Below are 13,669 nucleotides of genomic sequence, written 5' to 3'. Positions count from 1 at the left end.
CTCTCTTTGAGGGTCCCCCAAATATTATGCTGAGATTTCTGTGAAAAGAAAGTAAATCCTTCCTTTGCCCTGGACCTCATGAATCATCCAGAGAAGCAAATCAAGAAGGCCCTGAATTGCAGGTCTCAGCGTGGGGTACCTATCCGGATAGGCTCCCTTGTCTGGTTAACTTAGTTAATTTATGTCACCTACTTTGTGGCCTTTGTTAATGTGATGTGGATTTGAAAGTTGGTTAACCCAAATCCAGGTAACTGGGAAATATGGTAATCACAGGTAGGACTTTACTTGCAGGAGGAAAAGTAAGCAATGGATACTCTATGTGGATACAATGCTGGGAGCTGCCTAGGGCCATGTAGCCCACTCCTCTTGCTTGAAGGCAGAGCCATAACTGTCTACAGTTGACCCTTCTTTTTTTTTTAATGTTTTGTTTTGTTTTTCTTTTTCTTTAATTTTTGTGTGTGCGTTTTTTCTACCTTTTACAGTTGACCCTTGAACAAAGCAGGGGTTCAAGGAACGAACACTCCTCATCCTCTACCACATGGTCCAAAAATCTACATCTAATTTTTGACTCCTCAGAAACTGTACTAATAGCCTACTGACAAACCAAGGTCTTACCAATAACATAAACAGTCAATTAACACATATCTGTATGTTATATGTATTACATACTGTAAGCTAGAGGAAAGAAAATGTTATTAAGATCTTAAAGAAAAGAAACTACATTTACAGTTTATTTTTAAAAATCTGTGGATAAGTGGACCCACGCAGTTCAAACCTGTGTTGTTCAAGGGTCAATGTACACAGAAGAGCAGGTTTTTGTTTTCACTCTCTCCAAAGCAGAGGGCTCCACCCATTTAAAGAATATCCCTATCTATAAAACATGAACTCTACTGCCCAAGTCTATAGATATTAATCCAAGAATGCTGCACCCTCAAGGGCAGTGGTTTTGCTGGTGCTCACACAGCCTGAACAGGGAAGAGCAAGGTTATAAGGTTCCTCTGAACTGGGTGGGCCAGGTAGTATTTTACAGGCCATACATTGAAACCACCCATCTCTGCCTTCAGAGTACAAAAGCAAACAGACACACATGGCTGTGTTCCCAGGTGACTTTATTTATAGAATACAAATACAAATATACAAATACAACTGTACTTGCTACCTACAAAAACAAGTGGCAGGCTAAATTTACCTTGCAAACAAAACTGTGTTTGCTGACCGTTAATGGGAAACCTTATTGTTCTTATTCTAGAACAGGGGTGGGCAAACTTTTTGACTCGAGGGCCACAATGGGTTCTTAAACTGGACCGGAGGGCCGGAACAAAAGCATGGATGGAGTGTTTGTGTGAACTAATATAAATTCAAAGTAAACATCATTACATAAAAGGGTACGGTCTTTTTTTTTTTATTTCAATAGTTTTATTCATTTCAAACATTTTAACAAGAAGAATGTAAACACTAATTATTATAATTTGAAACTTCAAAAAATGGAGGAATCATAGCACAATAACATACCTTATATTGAAGATGGCAAGGCAAAATAAAATTGCCTAACAAAGGAAAGGTACAAAAGCCTTTCAAATTAAACTTAAATATAATAAAATAATTTAAAACTAAAACAAATAGAAAAGAACAAAATGTGTAAACAGTAAATTAAACATTTTCTTTAGTGCAACTTCCAAATTATGCCCGGGACGTAGATGTAGATGGCAATGTAGACTGGGTTGAAAGGTTTTTGGTCTTTAAAACATCAACTTCAGTGGGAACAGTGTTGTTGATCTCCCTTTTGAGCTAATGCATCAAAGTCTGGAGTTAGTTTTGTTGTGGCTATTCTCAGGATAGATCTGAGGTGTTCGTCAGTTAAGCTGGATCTGTGAGGGGCTTTGTTGATGTTCATGACGCTAAATGTCTGCTCACAAACATAGGTTGACCCAAACAGCACCAGTATCTTCTGTGCCATCCTCCGGATGTTTGGAAAAGTGGCTTCATTAAGTGAAGCATAAAAGTCTCTTAGTTCAAGAGAGCTGAATTTCTCCTTTAGGACAAAGTCAGACTGAAGATCGATGAGTTCCAGTTGCACCTCTTCTGGTGCTGTTTCAGGGTTTTGTGACAAAGGACAGGCCACCTGTTGAAGTGACTAAAAGCTGAAAGTCTTTGTTGTTTTATTAACAAGTCATTGTGATATACAGAATGTGGGAACAGGAAAAAATTGTGTTTGAGTAGAGCTCTTAATCTTACCTCAGAAAGGCTCTGATACTGTGCTCTCCCGGGGCGTGTCTCCCTACATCACCACGATAACGTGTCTACGCATTCCCAGGGTGATGTCGGGGGACGCGTCCGCGGGCATTACAAGGAGCCTCTGGAAGATTGAGAGGTTGTTCCTTCTACTGAATGGGCGAATATAAATCCGCCCACTCAGAAGAAGGAGCTGCGGCCGTGTTTCCCGACGTTGCCATGTTAACACTGCTGCTGGTGAAGGAGCGGAGGGGAGAGCAAGAGAACCCTCCGCTCTTTCGGCTCTGCGGGCCAGATAGAACAGCGGAACGGGCCGGATCTGGCCCGCGGGCTGTAGTTTGCCCACGGCTGTTCTAGAATCTCCTTTTCAAAAAAAAAAAAAAAAAAAATACAGCTACCTTGATTACCACCTCCACCACTTTCCTTTAGAGATTCTGTGGCACTTAGCAATTTTCCTACTCAAGCTTAGGCCAAATCTGAGCTGCAAACCAGGTGAATCAATGTCTTTTTGCCAGTGGTTGCTTCAACACCTGGGTTTTCTCTGATAGAAGTTCACCTGCTGAGTCTGGCTGGATACGAGAAAAAGGTGGTTAGTACTAAGTGGGAGACCCAATGACCAAGCAACAAGATTCAAGAACTCAGAAGGTTACATAAGGAAAAAAGACCTAGGACCCTGGTCTCGTGGCATTCATGGTGAGATTGTTCGGACCCTGGTCTCGTAGCATTCATGGTGATCAGAGGAGACAATAGCCATATCAAGAATATGAGGAGCACTCTTGTGTTCAGTGGTTTGTTCCCTGAACCTGCCCTTGGTTGAGCCAGATCAGCGCTGGAGGCTGGTATCCAGCCAGTGTTGGTGATGTTCACTGTCTGCCTTTGCTTCCTGGACAGGCTACCTGGCCATGGTGATTGCAGCCTGTGTGCTGAATTTTCACAGAGCCCTTCCTCTTTTTGTGATCACCGTGGCTGCTATCTTCTTTGTGATCTGGGATCACTTTATGGCCAAATATGAACATCAAATTGATGAGTTCCTGTCTCCTGGCAGAAGACTTCTGGACAGCCATTGGTTCTGGCTGAAGTGGTAAATGCAATTGCTTCTCTTATTACAGTTGAGAGGGGTGTTAGTTTTTCCAACACTGTTTCAAAAGTTTGTTCTGAAATTGCCTCCTCATTTATGGGATATTGCAGCTAGAAACTTAGGGGGTATCTGTTAAAATGCCTTCATTTTACAAATAGGAAATCAAAGCTTAGATAAGACAATGACTCATTTGAGATGTGTTCAAATGTCCCTATAAACTACCGTAATTTCAGGTGCTACTAAATGAAAAAAAAAAAATGGTGTCCAATATATGGGATAATTCCACTTGGGAAGGTGGCTGCCTGCTCTGGCCTCCTTGGGAGGAAAATCCTGTAAATTCCTAAAGCCAACTTTTCCCTATAGGACTCTGTGTCCTGCAGGTGACCACTCAGGGCTCTTCCCTCAGTCTCTGTCTGTGGGACCTCCTCTCCCTCCAAGTGACCCTACAGGATAGGATCCAGGACCAGTTTTCTGTGGCATGGCCCACATAGGATCTACTAGGAAACTTCACATATATCCTTGGCCTAATAAACCAGGATTGTGCAATACCAACACAGCACCCTTTCTGGCTCTGCCACCCAAGTCATGAATTAGACTTGTCATACCTGCCAGATTCCCCAGGGAGTCATAACCCAGTCTAAACCTAGCTCTCTGAGGCTCGAGTAAGTTCCCTCCACTACAGAGAACACATTTCAATTTCTTCCTTAAAAGGTATTGCCTCACCCATCTCCCAAAACAAAGGTGAGGACTCCCAGGAGATCTCTCAAAGAAATCACCAGACTTCCCTCTCCAAACATTCTTTCTCCTCTCTGACCCCTTTATAGATCCTTGAATCAGCAAAGAGCCCAAGACTTGTGGAGTGAGGGAGACATATTGCTTAATATTTTGGCTATTTGCCTTTAGAGCCACAACCAAAAAGGATCTGTTGCAATGTCTAGAAGCACTACTTCCTGGTGCCAGGGTGTGTTACTCTTGTTTTTGTTTGGTAGTTTTAGCCTGACTGAGATTTTCAAGTTAGCACAGAAAATGATGCCAATGCCTCTTTGCTGGTTCTTTTAGGGTGATTTGGAGCTCGCTGATCCTGGGGGTTATTTTCTGGCTGATCTTTGACACCGCCAGACTGGGCCAGCTGCAGCTGGTGTCCTTCGGGGGGCTCATCATGTACATTATCCTGCTATTTCTATTTTCCAAATACCCAACCAAAGTAAGTACAAAATCGACCTTTTTTTGTTTTTTTCCCCCTCATGTGTTAATTGTTCAGATTAATGAGTGTGAGCGAATTGAACTGTCATTCAATATTTATCTCACCTTACTATTATATTTTAAGTGGCCAGGGCCTTTTCCCTGAACTTCCATTGTACAGTTGCTCTCTCATTTTTCACTTTCAGAGATTTTTCAGTTACACAACCAGTAAGATGTTCTCTCCTGTCAAGTCCAATCGCTACTCATGTACCCCACCTCCCCCTGTGAAACACACATATAAAGAAAACTCATCCATTTTCATCCAGATTTCCCCAGACCAGCAAATAATCTAATAGTCTACCATTGAATTCCGCATTTTATCAAATTTCTATTTGCAATTTAGGCTGTTTTACCCCAAAACTTTGTCCTTAAACAGTTTTATTCTTATGGAATTCAATTCTCATCCTTGCCTGTAACGCATTAAATGGGCAAGAATTCTGAGACATTGAAGCTTTCGCATATGACTCATATGGGCCAACTCTGGAAGATTTTACTGGCGGAAAGATTGACCAAAGGAATAAAAAAGTCACCTAATATGATCCCACTTCTTTGCCATGTTCTGGTGAACGTCTCCACTGTGTTCTATGCCTCCAATCCCATGGTTCTTTGCAAGCCACTCATCTCTGCACCAAAAATGAAAGCAGATGATTGTCCATTACCGCTGCACTCTCTGGGTCTGCATTAGAGTTAATTGGTGCCTTTTACAGTGAAATGAGAGCCCTCAACAGGGTGGAATTTCACTTAATTCACTTACAAATTGTCAGATCAACAAACCTTGGGCACACAGAGAAGTCATGCTCTGCCTTTCCATTTTCCAGGCAGGGGAAATAATGGCACATATCTAATATGAACAGCATGGTAGGAAGGCCAGGTCCTTCCTCCTTTAATGACTCTTCTAAGCCTACTCTTGTATCTAAGTTAATTTAGCATGACATAATAGTTACATATTCTCCCAGGACTGAAGACTTCAAACTCAGGATTAGGAAGAGAGAATGCAATCCTGAGATGTTTAGGTCTGATTCTATCAAGGGATTCTCTGCTCAGGACCATTTTGGTCTCCCACAGAAAGCCAGTCATAGGCTGCATGAGAGAAGCTTCCAAGGAAATAGATCCTTTGGGCATTGATGCTGAGTTCAGTATTCACTTTCTAATGAGTTCTATCTCTTCATCTTTCTGCATAGGTTTACTGGAGGCCTGTCTTTTGGGGAATTGGCTTACAGTTTCTTCTTGGGCTCTTAATACTAAGGACTGAGCCTGGATTTATAGCCTTTGATTGGTTGGGCAAACAAGTTCAGGTAAGTTGGGTTCAAATGAACACCTTGCTTTTAGAATGCTTTTAACATTTGGATACAATTTTCAAGACATGTCAGAAATAGGTTTATTTGTCTGCATTAGTTGACCCAAATTTTAATTCTATAGCATGAGTTAGACAAATAATTTGGTTTATGTAGAATATTAACAACTGTCTAGTTTATTAATAGTATGGGTGTCCCTTACCATATCATCCACTACATCACACCCTATCCTGATTGCCCCCTTTATTCTGCCCAAAGGGTTTCACATTTTTAAAATGGTTCCACAGATAGAGAAGAAATAGGCTTTCTTTGTATCTAGTGGTAACTAGTGCCACCTATGTGATATCTGTGACTTGCTGGAACAATTTACCACACCTGACTCATTCTTGAGCATTCTGGAGCCAGATTGAATGTCAGAAATGACAGGAAATCTGTAACCATATAGAGTTCAAAAATACACTTCCAGCCCTAGCCAGTTTGGCTCAGTGAATAGAGCATTGGCTTGCGGACCAAAGGGTCCTGGGTTCAATTCTGGTCAAGGGCACGTACCTTGGTTGCAGGCTCCTCCCCAGCCCAGGTCCTGGTTGGGGCTTGTGCAAGAGGCAACCAATCAATGTGTTTCTCTCTCTGTCTTTCCCTCTCTCTCCCACCCTCCCTAAAAATCAACGGAAAAATATCCTCAGGTGAGGATTAACAACAACAAAATACACTTCCATGCCATCCACTGGAGAAGGGGGGAAGCTGAGAAATTAACTTTCCAAGTCTACCCACCAAATCCAACAAACGTGCTGGGCCCCCGCCTCTGCAGATCCTGGTCCTGTGAATTGTAACCGCCACTTCAGTGGTTGTAATGACCTTCTCTTTTCTTTTCTCAAACTCAGACGTTCTTGGAGTACACGAATGCCGGTGCTTCATTTGTCTTTGGTGAGAAATACACAGACCACTTCTTTGCATTCAAGGTAAAGCCAAGCTCCTTTTCTATGTAGCCACTTTCTTTTCAATAACTTCTCAGTCTGTGTAGCTGTTCAGGTAGAACCTAACCCACCATAAGCCAGGTGTAAGTTGTAGGTGTACAGCATATTGTTGCCCTTTTTCATTTACAATGATTTCTGAAGTCAGTGGACTGCAAACATTGTACTTTGTAACCACAGCATTAAGGAGAACATCTAGAGGAAGTCAGAAATATTAAAAGAATCCTTTGGAAAGTGGGCTTGTAGAATGCCTGAGATACTTATGAAAATCATATGGGGTAAAAGTATCTGAAATTTCAGGGAAAAGGACATTAGGTACCTGGCAGTGAATAGGCCACTAATGGTTCCAGGTCTAGGATCGGTGACAGCTCTGTGCTCAGGAAACCCTTCAGTCCCAAGCAAACCAGAACAGCTGGTTACCCACATCAACTTCGTCTTCCAGAACCATCCCCATGCTAAATTTCTCCCATCTTTCCTTGAGCACAGCTTTTGCCTATGCAGGCCTAGAGGCAGGGCCTTCTCCCAACCAAAAGAGGGATGTTATTCTACAAGAGAAAGGCCAGCTTGCTCCATGGCCTGCCCTAATAGGTTCCCTCCCAAGGCTCCCACAAGCCCCAGGAAGCTCACCTTCCTTGGGGGAATCCCTATAAATCCTTGTTGATGAGCCGGAAAGATGCATGTGGCTTTTCATTCCACTTTATTTTTTTGTGGAATGTTATTGCTCCTACACTTCTAAATTGTTTGCTCACTTAGTGACTCCAAATTTACCTCCAAAGAACCCCAGCATCAGTTAGGCCAACTGTTAACAGTGAATCTTTTTTAAACTGCTGATCTTTTAAACCGTTGATTTGATGCTTTGGTGCTGAGATAACTAAGCCATCTTGGAAAGGTCAATTGTTTATAAATTGAGACTGAAGTGTGCTCATATCATGAATTTAATTCAGAACTGGAAAAAACAAAGCCACAAGGAAGATGAAATTTGCTGTCCAGACTGTCTGAGTGTCTTCAGACCTTGTTCTCCGGGGGCAGCAACATCTATCCTTTCCACCGAAGCAGAATCCCTGTGGGAACACTGGAGAGATGAACCCCTCCAGCTCCCTGAAGCTTTCAGAAAGGCTCTGCCTTCCCATTAAAGCCAATAAAAGGACATGAGTGAGCTCTCAAGAATGGCACAGAATGTCTTTTAATATATATTATTAATAGATTTTTCTAAATTAGATCTTGTACAAATTGTCTTCAGTCATTCTGTGCCTCTGGTGGAGGCTTATCTCTAGCCATTTAGCTGGGGAGCAGAGGGCTTGAAGGGGTGCGGTGGAGTAGGAGTGGGTGCGGAGGTCGTAGACCACAGCTCGGTGTGATCTCCGCAGGGTAGAAGCTGCTCCCTGTAGACACACAGGCTGCACTGAAGGCAACAAAAGAGCATCAAGAAAATAGGATCCAGAAAAAAGACAACGTTTTGTTAGCACAGACGTTAACTAGTTTCCCAAGTTTAATCATTTCAGTGATTCAAAAATCTATAAGTAAAATAATTATTACCTTCAAAGCTAAATGAATGAGTGCTTACACTATAGGAGGCACACTATGTAAGCACTTACCACACTGTAGCTGATCTGTGTAGCCGCTATGAATAAGGATCTAAGGTTGCTCACATTTAATCTCCACCACTGGTGAATGGTGGCACCCATGTCTGCTAAATATCAGAACAAGTATATCTCCCAGTAGCACCTTCAGTTTGTTGATCTAGTTATTACAAATTCCTCTCAAACTTCATTCCTTCTCCGAGAAACTAAAGTAAAAAGAGCTCATTGTAGCAGAGAAAAAAAAAAAGTCAATTTTCCTATGAAATATACTCAAGCTTACCCGGAACAAATTAGAATAAGAGACAGTCAATGGAGAAGCTTCCCAATAAAAGTGTTGTTTTGTTCAAGAGGAGTTCCTAATATTGTTATGATGCCTCAGAGGAAGGCAGAAAGGAGACGGATCTGAAACCTACTAACACCAGGAGGGCCAACATTAACCCGTGATCACTTTCATCTCCACCCACCCAGATCCTGCCCATCGTGATTTTCTTCAGCACTGTGATGTCCATGCTCTACTACCTCGGGCTGATGCAGTGGATCATTAGAAAGGTACCTGGACTGAGAGGGATTGGGTGACAAGTGTAGAGCTGAATTATTTCAAGGACAAAGTCTTACCTGCCTTTTATCCAGGTTTTTTCAAGTACTTTTCTCTTTGTGCCAAGATGCACCACCACCACCCATATAATTTGATTGAAAATCCCCCATGTTTCCATGGAGGGAAGGCTATCTCAGGGACTTCTATTAGCCACTACTTCTTTAAGTCAAAGACTTGACGCCAACAGGTCAGACACCTGCCGGGGAAAGCAGCATTGTTCCTTCATCCTGGCTGCCCACCTGGCACCTTACACAGAGTAGGTCTATGTAAGGAGGTCACAAAAGTGGGCGCTCCTGGTCTAGGAGCTGCTAGAGAATCAAAGCAAGAAGGAGGCAGGGAAAGCTGCTTTTTTGCTCCTGGGGGTGTTTTATAAGCACACAATGTTTGCTTTAAATCTAAAAAGTTTATCTCCTTCCTGCTGCCTCAGCAACTGTCAGTCCTACACTCATATGTTTGATTTTTAAAAGTAGGAAATTTGTAACAGAGCTTGAATGCACATGAGAGTGAAAGCAGTATATACAGGGCCTTGGCATAGTCATGGCCCTCCTTTTATTTCTGTAAATAAATAAAATGGATCAAGGGAGGAAGGGAGAGAGGAGGAAGAGAGGGAGGGAGGCAGGAGGAGGGGGAGAGAGAGAACCAGAATGAATACCAGCAGATTCAGAATTTCAACAAGAGAGCCAGGGCCCATAATTATCTGCCTGTCAATTTAAACATTCAGAATTACTGTGTCTAAACAGAAAGGAGAAAAAATGCAATTGGAAGTCCTCATCCTGAGGTTGGAAGGACCAGTACAAAAACAGGACCATATGCTATGTTCATTTGAGTTAAGTAGGAAAGGCCAAACCTCAACTACATGCCACTACTTAGTAGCTGGGTGATCTTTGTCAAAACAACTAAACTGCCTGGGCCTTGGTTCCCCTTCTATAAAATGGGCATCGCCCTGGCTGGTGTGGCGCAGGTTCGATTCCAAGTCAAGGGCACGTACCTGGGTTGCAGGTTTGATCCCCAGCTCTGGGTCTGGGCACATGGGGAAAGCAACCAATCAGTGTGTCTCTCACATCGATTTCTTCTGTCTCTCTCCCCCTATCTCTCTCTCCATTCAGCTATCTCTAAAAAAAATAAAGGAAAAAGTATCCTTGGGTGAGGATTAACAAAATAATAAAATAAAATAAAAATAAATAAAATGGGTATAATTATGGGACCTCCCTCAAAGGGTTATTATGAGTATTAAATGCATTACTCGGACAAAGAGTTTTAAAAGTGCTTGGAATGCAGTAAAGCCGGCATGACTGTTTATACTATTTCAACAGAAATTCATTTGTATAATGTTCAAAGTATATACAATGACTCAGACTTATGACTCAAACGGGAGGATTTGTCAGCCTACTCTGGACTAGATATGATATACTCACATGCAGCACCATCACAGGGTGCCCAGTCACAGCATTTTCCTCCAGCTTAAAGATTCTTATCCCTGCTTTAAAGTTTTGTGTATATACAAATAGTTCTGCATTGACTTTTCCCATTTAGGTTGGATGGATCATGCTAGTTACTATGGGATCATCTCCTATTGAATCTGTAGTTGCTGCTGGCAATATATTTGTTGGACAGGTAAGTTGTAATGTTAAAAATAAAACAAAACATCTGCTCAAATGGATACTCTTCCCAGAAAGTAGGATTTTAAAACAACTATGTTTTTTCTTTCAGTGTAAGTGGAAGGGTGTCAAAATAGAAAACAGTCAGTATTGACAATGTCCAGGATTCCAGAGAAAGAGAAAAAAAAAAAAAGTGAGAGCAAGATGGGGAGGAGGGATTGAAATCCATTCCAAGAGTCTGGGGGCACTAATATAGTATTTCGGTTCTTGAACGTTCATGGACAGGAAGCAAGATTGACTCATTTACCAAATATAGCTTCTCAGTACATCTTTTCTGAATTTTTGAACTGGTGAGGTCTCTGGCTCACCCTTCCGAGGCTAGCCGCTCATCCTCTCGAAGGGAGCTCACCGTGTATCTCGAAGCTGCAAACGTGCACAGGCATCCCTAGTGTAGTGCCCGTAGTAATGAAAGAGACCAAGAAAGGCTTTCAACCAACAACCAGGCAGCTGTATGAATACTCGAGCTCATTCTCCCTTTTCTGAACTGGCCAACACGCTATCTTTGCTGAGCCTGAAGAAACATGCTGATGAACAAAAGCATTTTCATCTCTCTGACCCATCAGGCAAAGTGTCCTTTTGCTTAAAGTCCATTTAAGAAAGAAAGAAAGAAAAAAAAAGTGCTGACAGGTATCCCTCAAAACAGCAGCATTCCTGAGGGGTGGACACGTAATAAATGGTACTGATCATCTCATCACTCAGATATGTAGCTCCAGGCAGAATGGCATCACACACCACAGAAACCCCATATGAATGCTTGCTGTCAGGGCTGCCCAAGGAAACTGGATTTGAAGTGAAAATCACGTCAGCCAGGAAAGCACACGGCCCAAATCCTAGGCTTGCAACTGCTCCAGGCAGACTGGGCCTTATTGGTAAGCCCAGCTTGCTAGCCTGGAGCAGAGTCTTTAGAGTGGGGCCCATATTCCTCTGTAGGAATTGAAATTATTATAATTATAGCCATAAACTCTCTCAGGACTAATTAGGGCACCATCTTGAGTTGATTACTCCTACCTGCAGGGTAAGAGAGCTCATGTATGGAGTTTCAATTTAGTCCATAAATTGGAGCTCAACACATTCAATCTTTTAGAACAATTAGAAATAATGAGGGGAAAATTGTAAAATTGCACACATGCTTCTTTGGTGCTCAATTTGGCACTTAATATGCTAAAAGTACAGCTATTATTTATGGAGAGCCCCACGCTGCAGGCACTGGCTCTCCTTAATGGGACTCAAGCCTTTACAAGTATACCCTCTCCAATTCCTTTCCGCCCAAGAGGAAGAGGGCTGTCTCTGATTCTCAATGAGAAAAGGGCCTGTGGGCCCCTGTCCTTGTTATTGCTGGTATTTTTTTATACTTGTGTTTCTATCTCCCTGTGGTATTAGCAAAGTGACTTGGGGTCTGTCTCAAGAAGCTGGAAGACGGGAAGTTACAGAAGCTTGGGAATCACAATTCACAAGGCCAGGCCACTGGGTAGAGTTATTTGGCCAATGATGTTCCCACCTTTGAAAACTGTACACAGCCATCAGAATTCAATCCTAGGTTAGGTGGGGGCCTTAGGTGAATTGGCCTTTGCAAACAACACATGACTCTATACTGTAACTGCATTGCCCAAGAGTTCAAATGAGACAGACACTTATGGTGGGGGTCCTCAAACTCAGCATGCATCAGAGCCACCTGGAAGGCTTATCAAAACAGGCTGCTGGCCCCACCCCCAGAGTCTCTGATTCAGCATGTCTACAAAGTTCCCATGTGCTGCTGATAGAGCTGGTCTGAGATCCACTCTTAGAAATACTGCATGTAGACAATGGAAATTTCAGTAGGTTGTCATAAACTCCCAAAATTTAAAAGGGAATGTTTAATCTGGTCACACTTTCTTTCCAGTCAGAGTCCCCACTGCTGGTCCGACCATACTTACCATACATCACCAAGTCCGAACTCCATGCAATTATGACCGCTGGGTTCGCTACCATTGCCGGAAGTGTCTTGGGTGCATACATTTCTTTCGGGGTAAGAATATTTTGGGATTGACTTATGAAAATACAATCTTGTCTTTCTTTGCTATTACTATTTCTTTTTCTTTTCTCTCCCATTGCTGCTGGATAAGGAGACCAAAAGAGTATCCTTTTTGCTGTATAGTTGGTCACAATTCCTTTAGCATTTGAATGGAGTGACCTTTTGGGGGCTTCACTTTCATATCCCTGTCACCTAAATGTGGATTATATCCACCCATAATAAAATGAAATCATATTATGAGGTTACTTTTGCTGAAAATTTAAATTTTATTAAAAATTAAAGTATTACTGACATTAGTAGAGGCGATCTAGACCAGGGTCAGCAAACTAGGGCTCATGAGTCAAATCTAGATCACTCCCTTTTTTTCTAATAAAATTGAAGTTTTATTAGAAACCAGCTACTCCCATTCATTTCTGTACAGCAGCTTTCATGCTATAGCATTGAATAGTTGTGGCCCCCAAGGCCAAAATTATTTACTCCATCACCCTTTACAGAAAGTGCTGTCTGACCCCTGGCCTAGAGTAGTGGTTCTCAAACCTTACCATACATTAGAATCACCAGGCAACTTTTAGAAGCCCTCATGCCCAAACCCATAACACGGAGTAATTAAACCAGAATCTCTTGGCATGAGACCCAGGAATAAATACTTTTTAAAACTCCCCAGATTCCAATGTTCAGCCCAGTTGAGAGCTGGTGGCCTATGGTATGGGGCTGGAGAATGTTATGATAGCTGGTGCACAGAGCTGCACATAGGTGGAACCCCATATTGGAGAAATGGAATAACACATCAGCTGTGTGAACCAATGATTGGCAATTCTCACAAGACAGACATGTTTCATTCCAGGACTTGATCTGGGCCTTGGAAAGCCAGTCAATAAAAAGAAGGAAGAAGTAAAGGAGCAAGGAGACCTCAGGAATAGCAGTTTAACCAGATCCCCAGATGGGAATAGGGAGAGAGATGCTGATTCTAGAATTCTGAAACTATAAGTGAGAATGCAGAAACAATA

The 13,669-nt window shown here is 42.3% G+C and overlaps 1 protein-coding gene across 1 annotated transcript in view; it reads left to right on the top strand.

The window, feature by feature from the left end:
• Positions 1–13,669, top strand: part of SLC28A3 (solute carrier family 28 member 3) — a gene marked incomplete at both ends in the record, with an annotated part of 55,425 nt that overhangs the window by 29,235 nt on the left and 12,521 nt on the right. The window contains 7 exons of the mRNA XM_080669095.1: positions 3,124–3,313; positions 4,370–4,514; positions 5,734–5,847; positions 6,729–6,806; positions 8,867–8,947; positions 10,527–10,607; positions 12,531–12,656. Of these exons, the coding sequence (XP_080525221.1) occupies positions 3,124–3,313; positions 4,370–4,514; positions 5,734–5,847; positions 6,729–6,806; positions 8,867–8,947; positions 10,527–10,607; positions 12,531–12,656 (815 nt within the window). The remainder of the gene's footprint in view (positions 1–3,123; positions 3,314–4,369; positions 4,515–5,733; positions 5,848–6,728; positions 6,807–8,866; positions 8,948–10,526; positions 10,608–12,530; positions 12,657–13,669) is intronic.

Source organism: Plecotus auritus, assembly GCF_963455305.1.
Source record: "Plecotus auritus genome assembly, chromosome: 5".
NCBI lineage: Eukaryota > Metazoa > Chordata > Mammalia > Chiroptera > Vespertilionidae > Plecotus > Plecotus auritus.
This window is presented reverse-complemented; position numbering and strand designations above follow the sequence as displayed.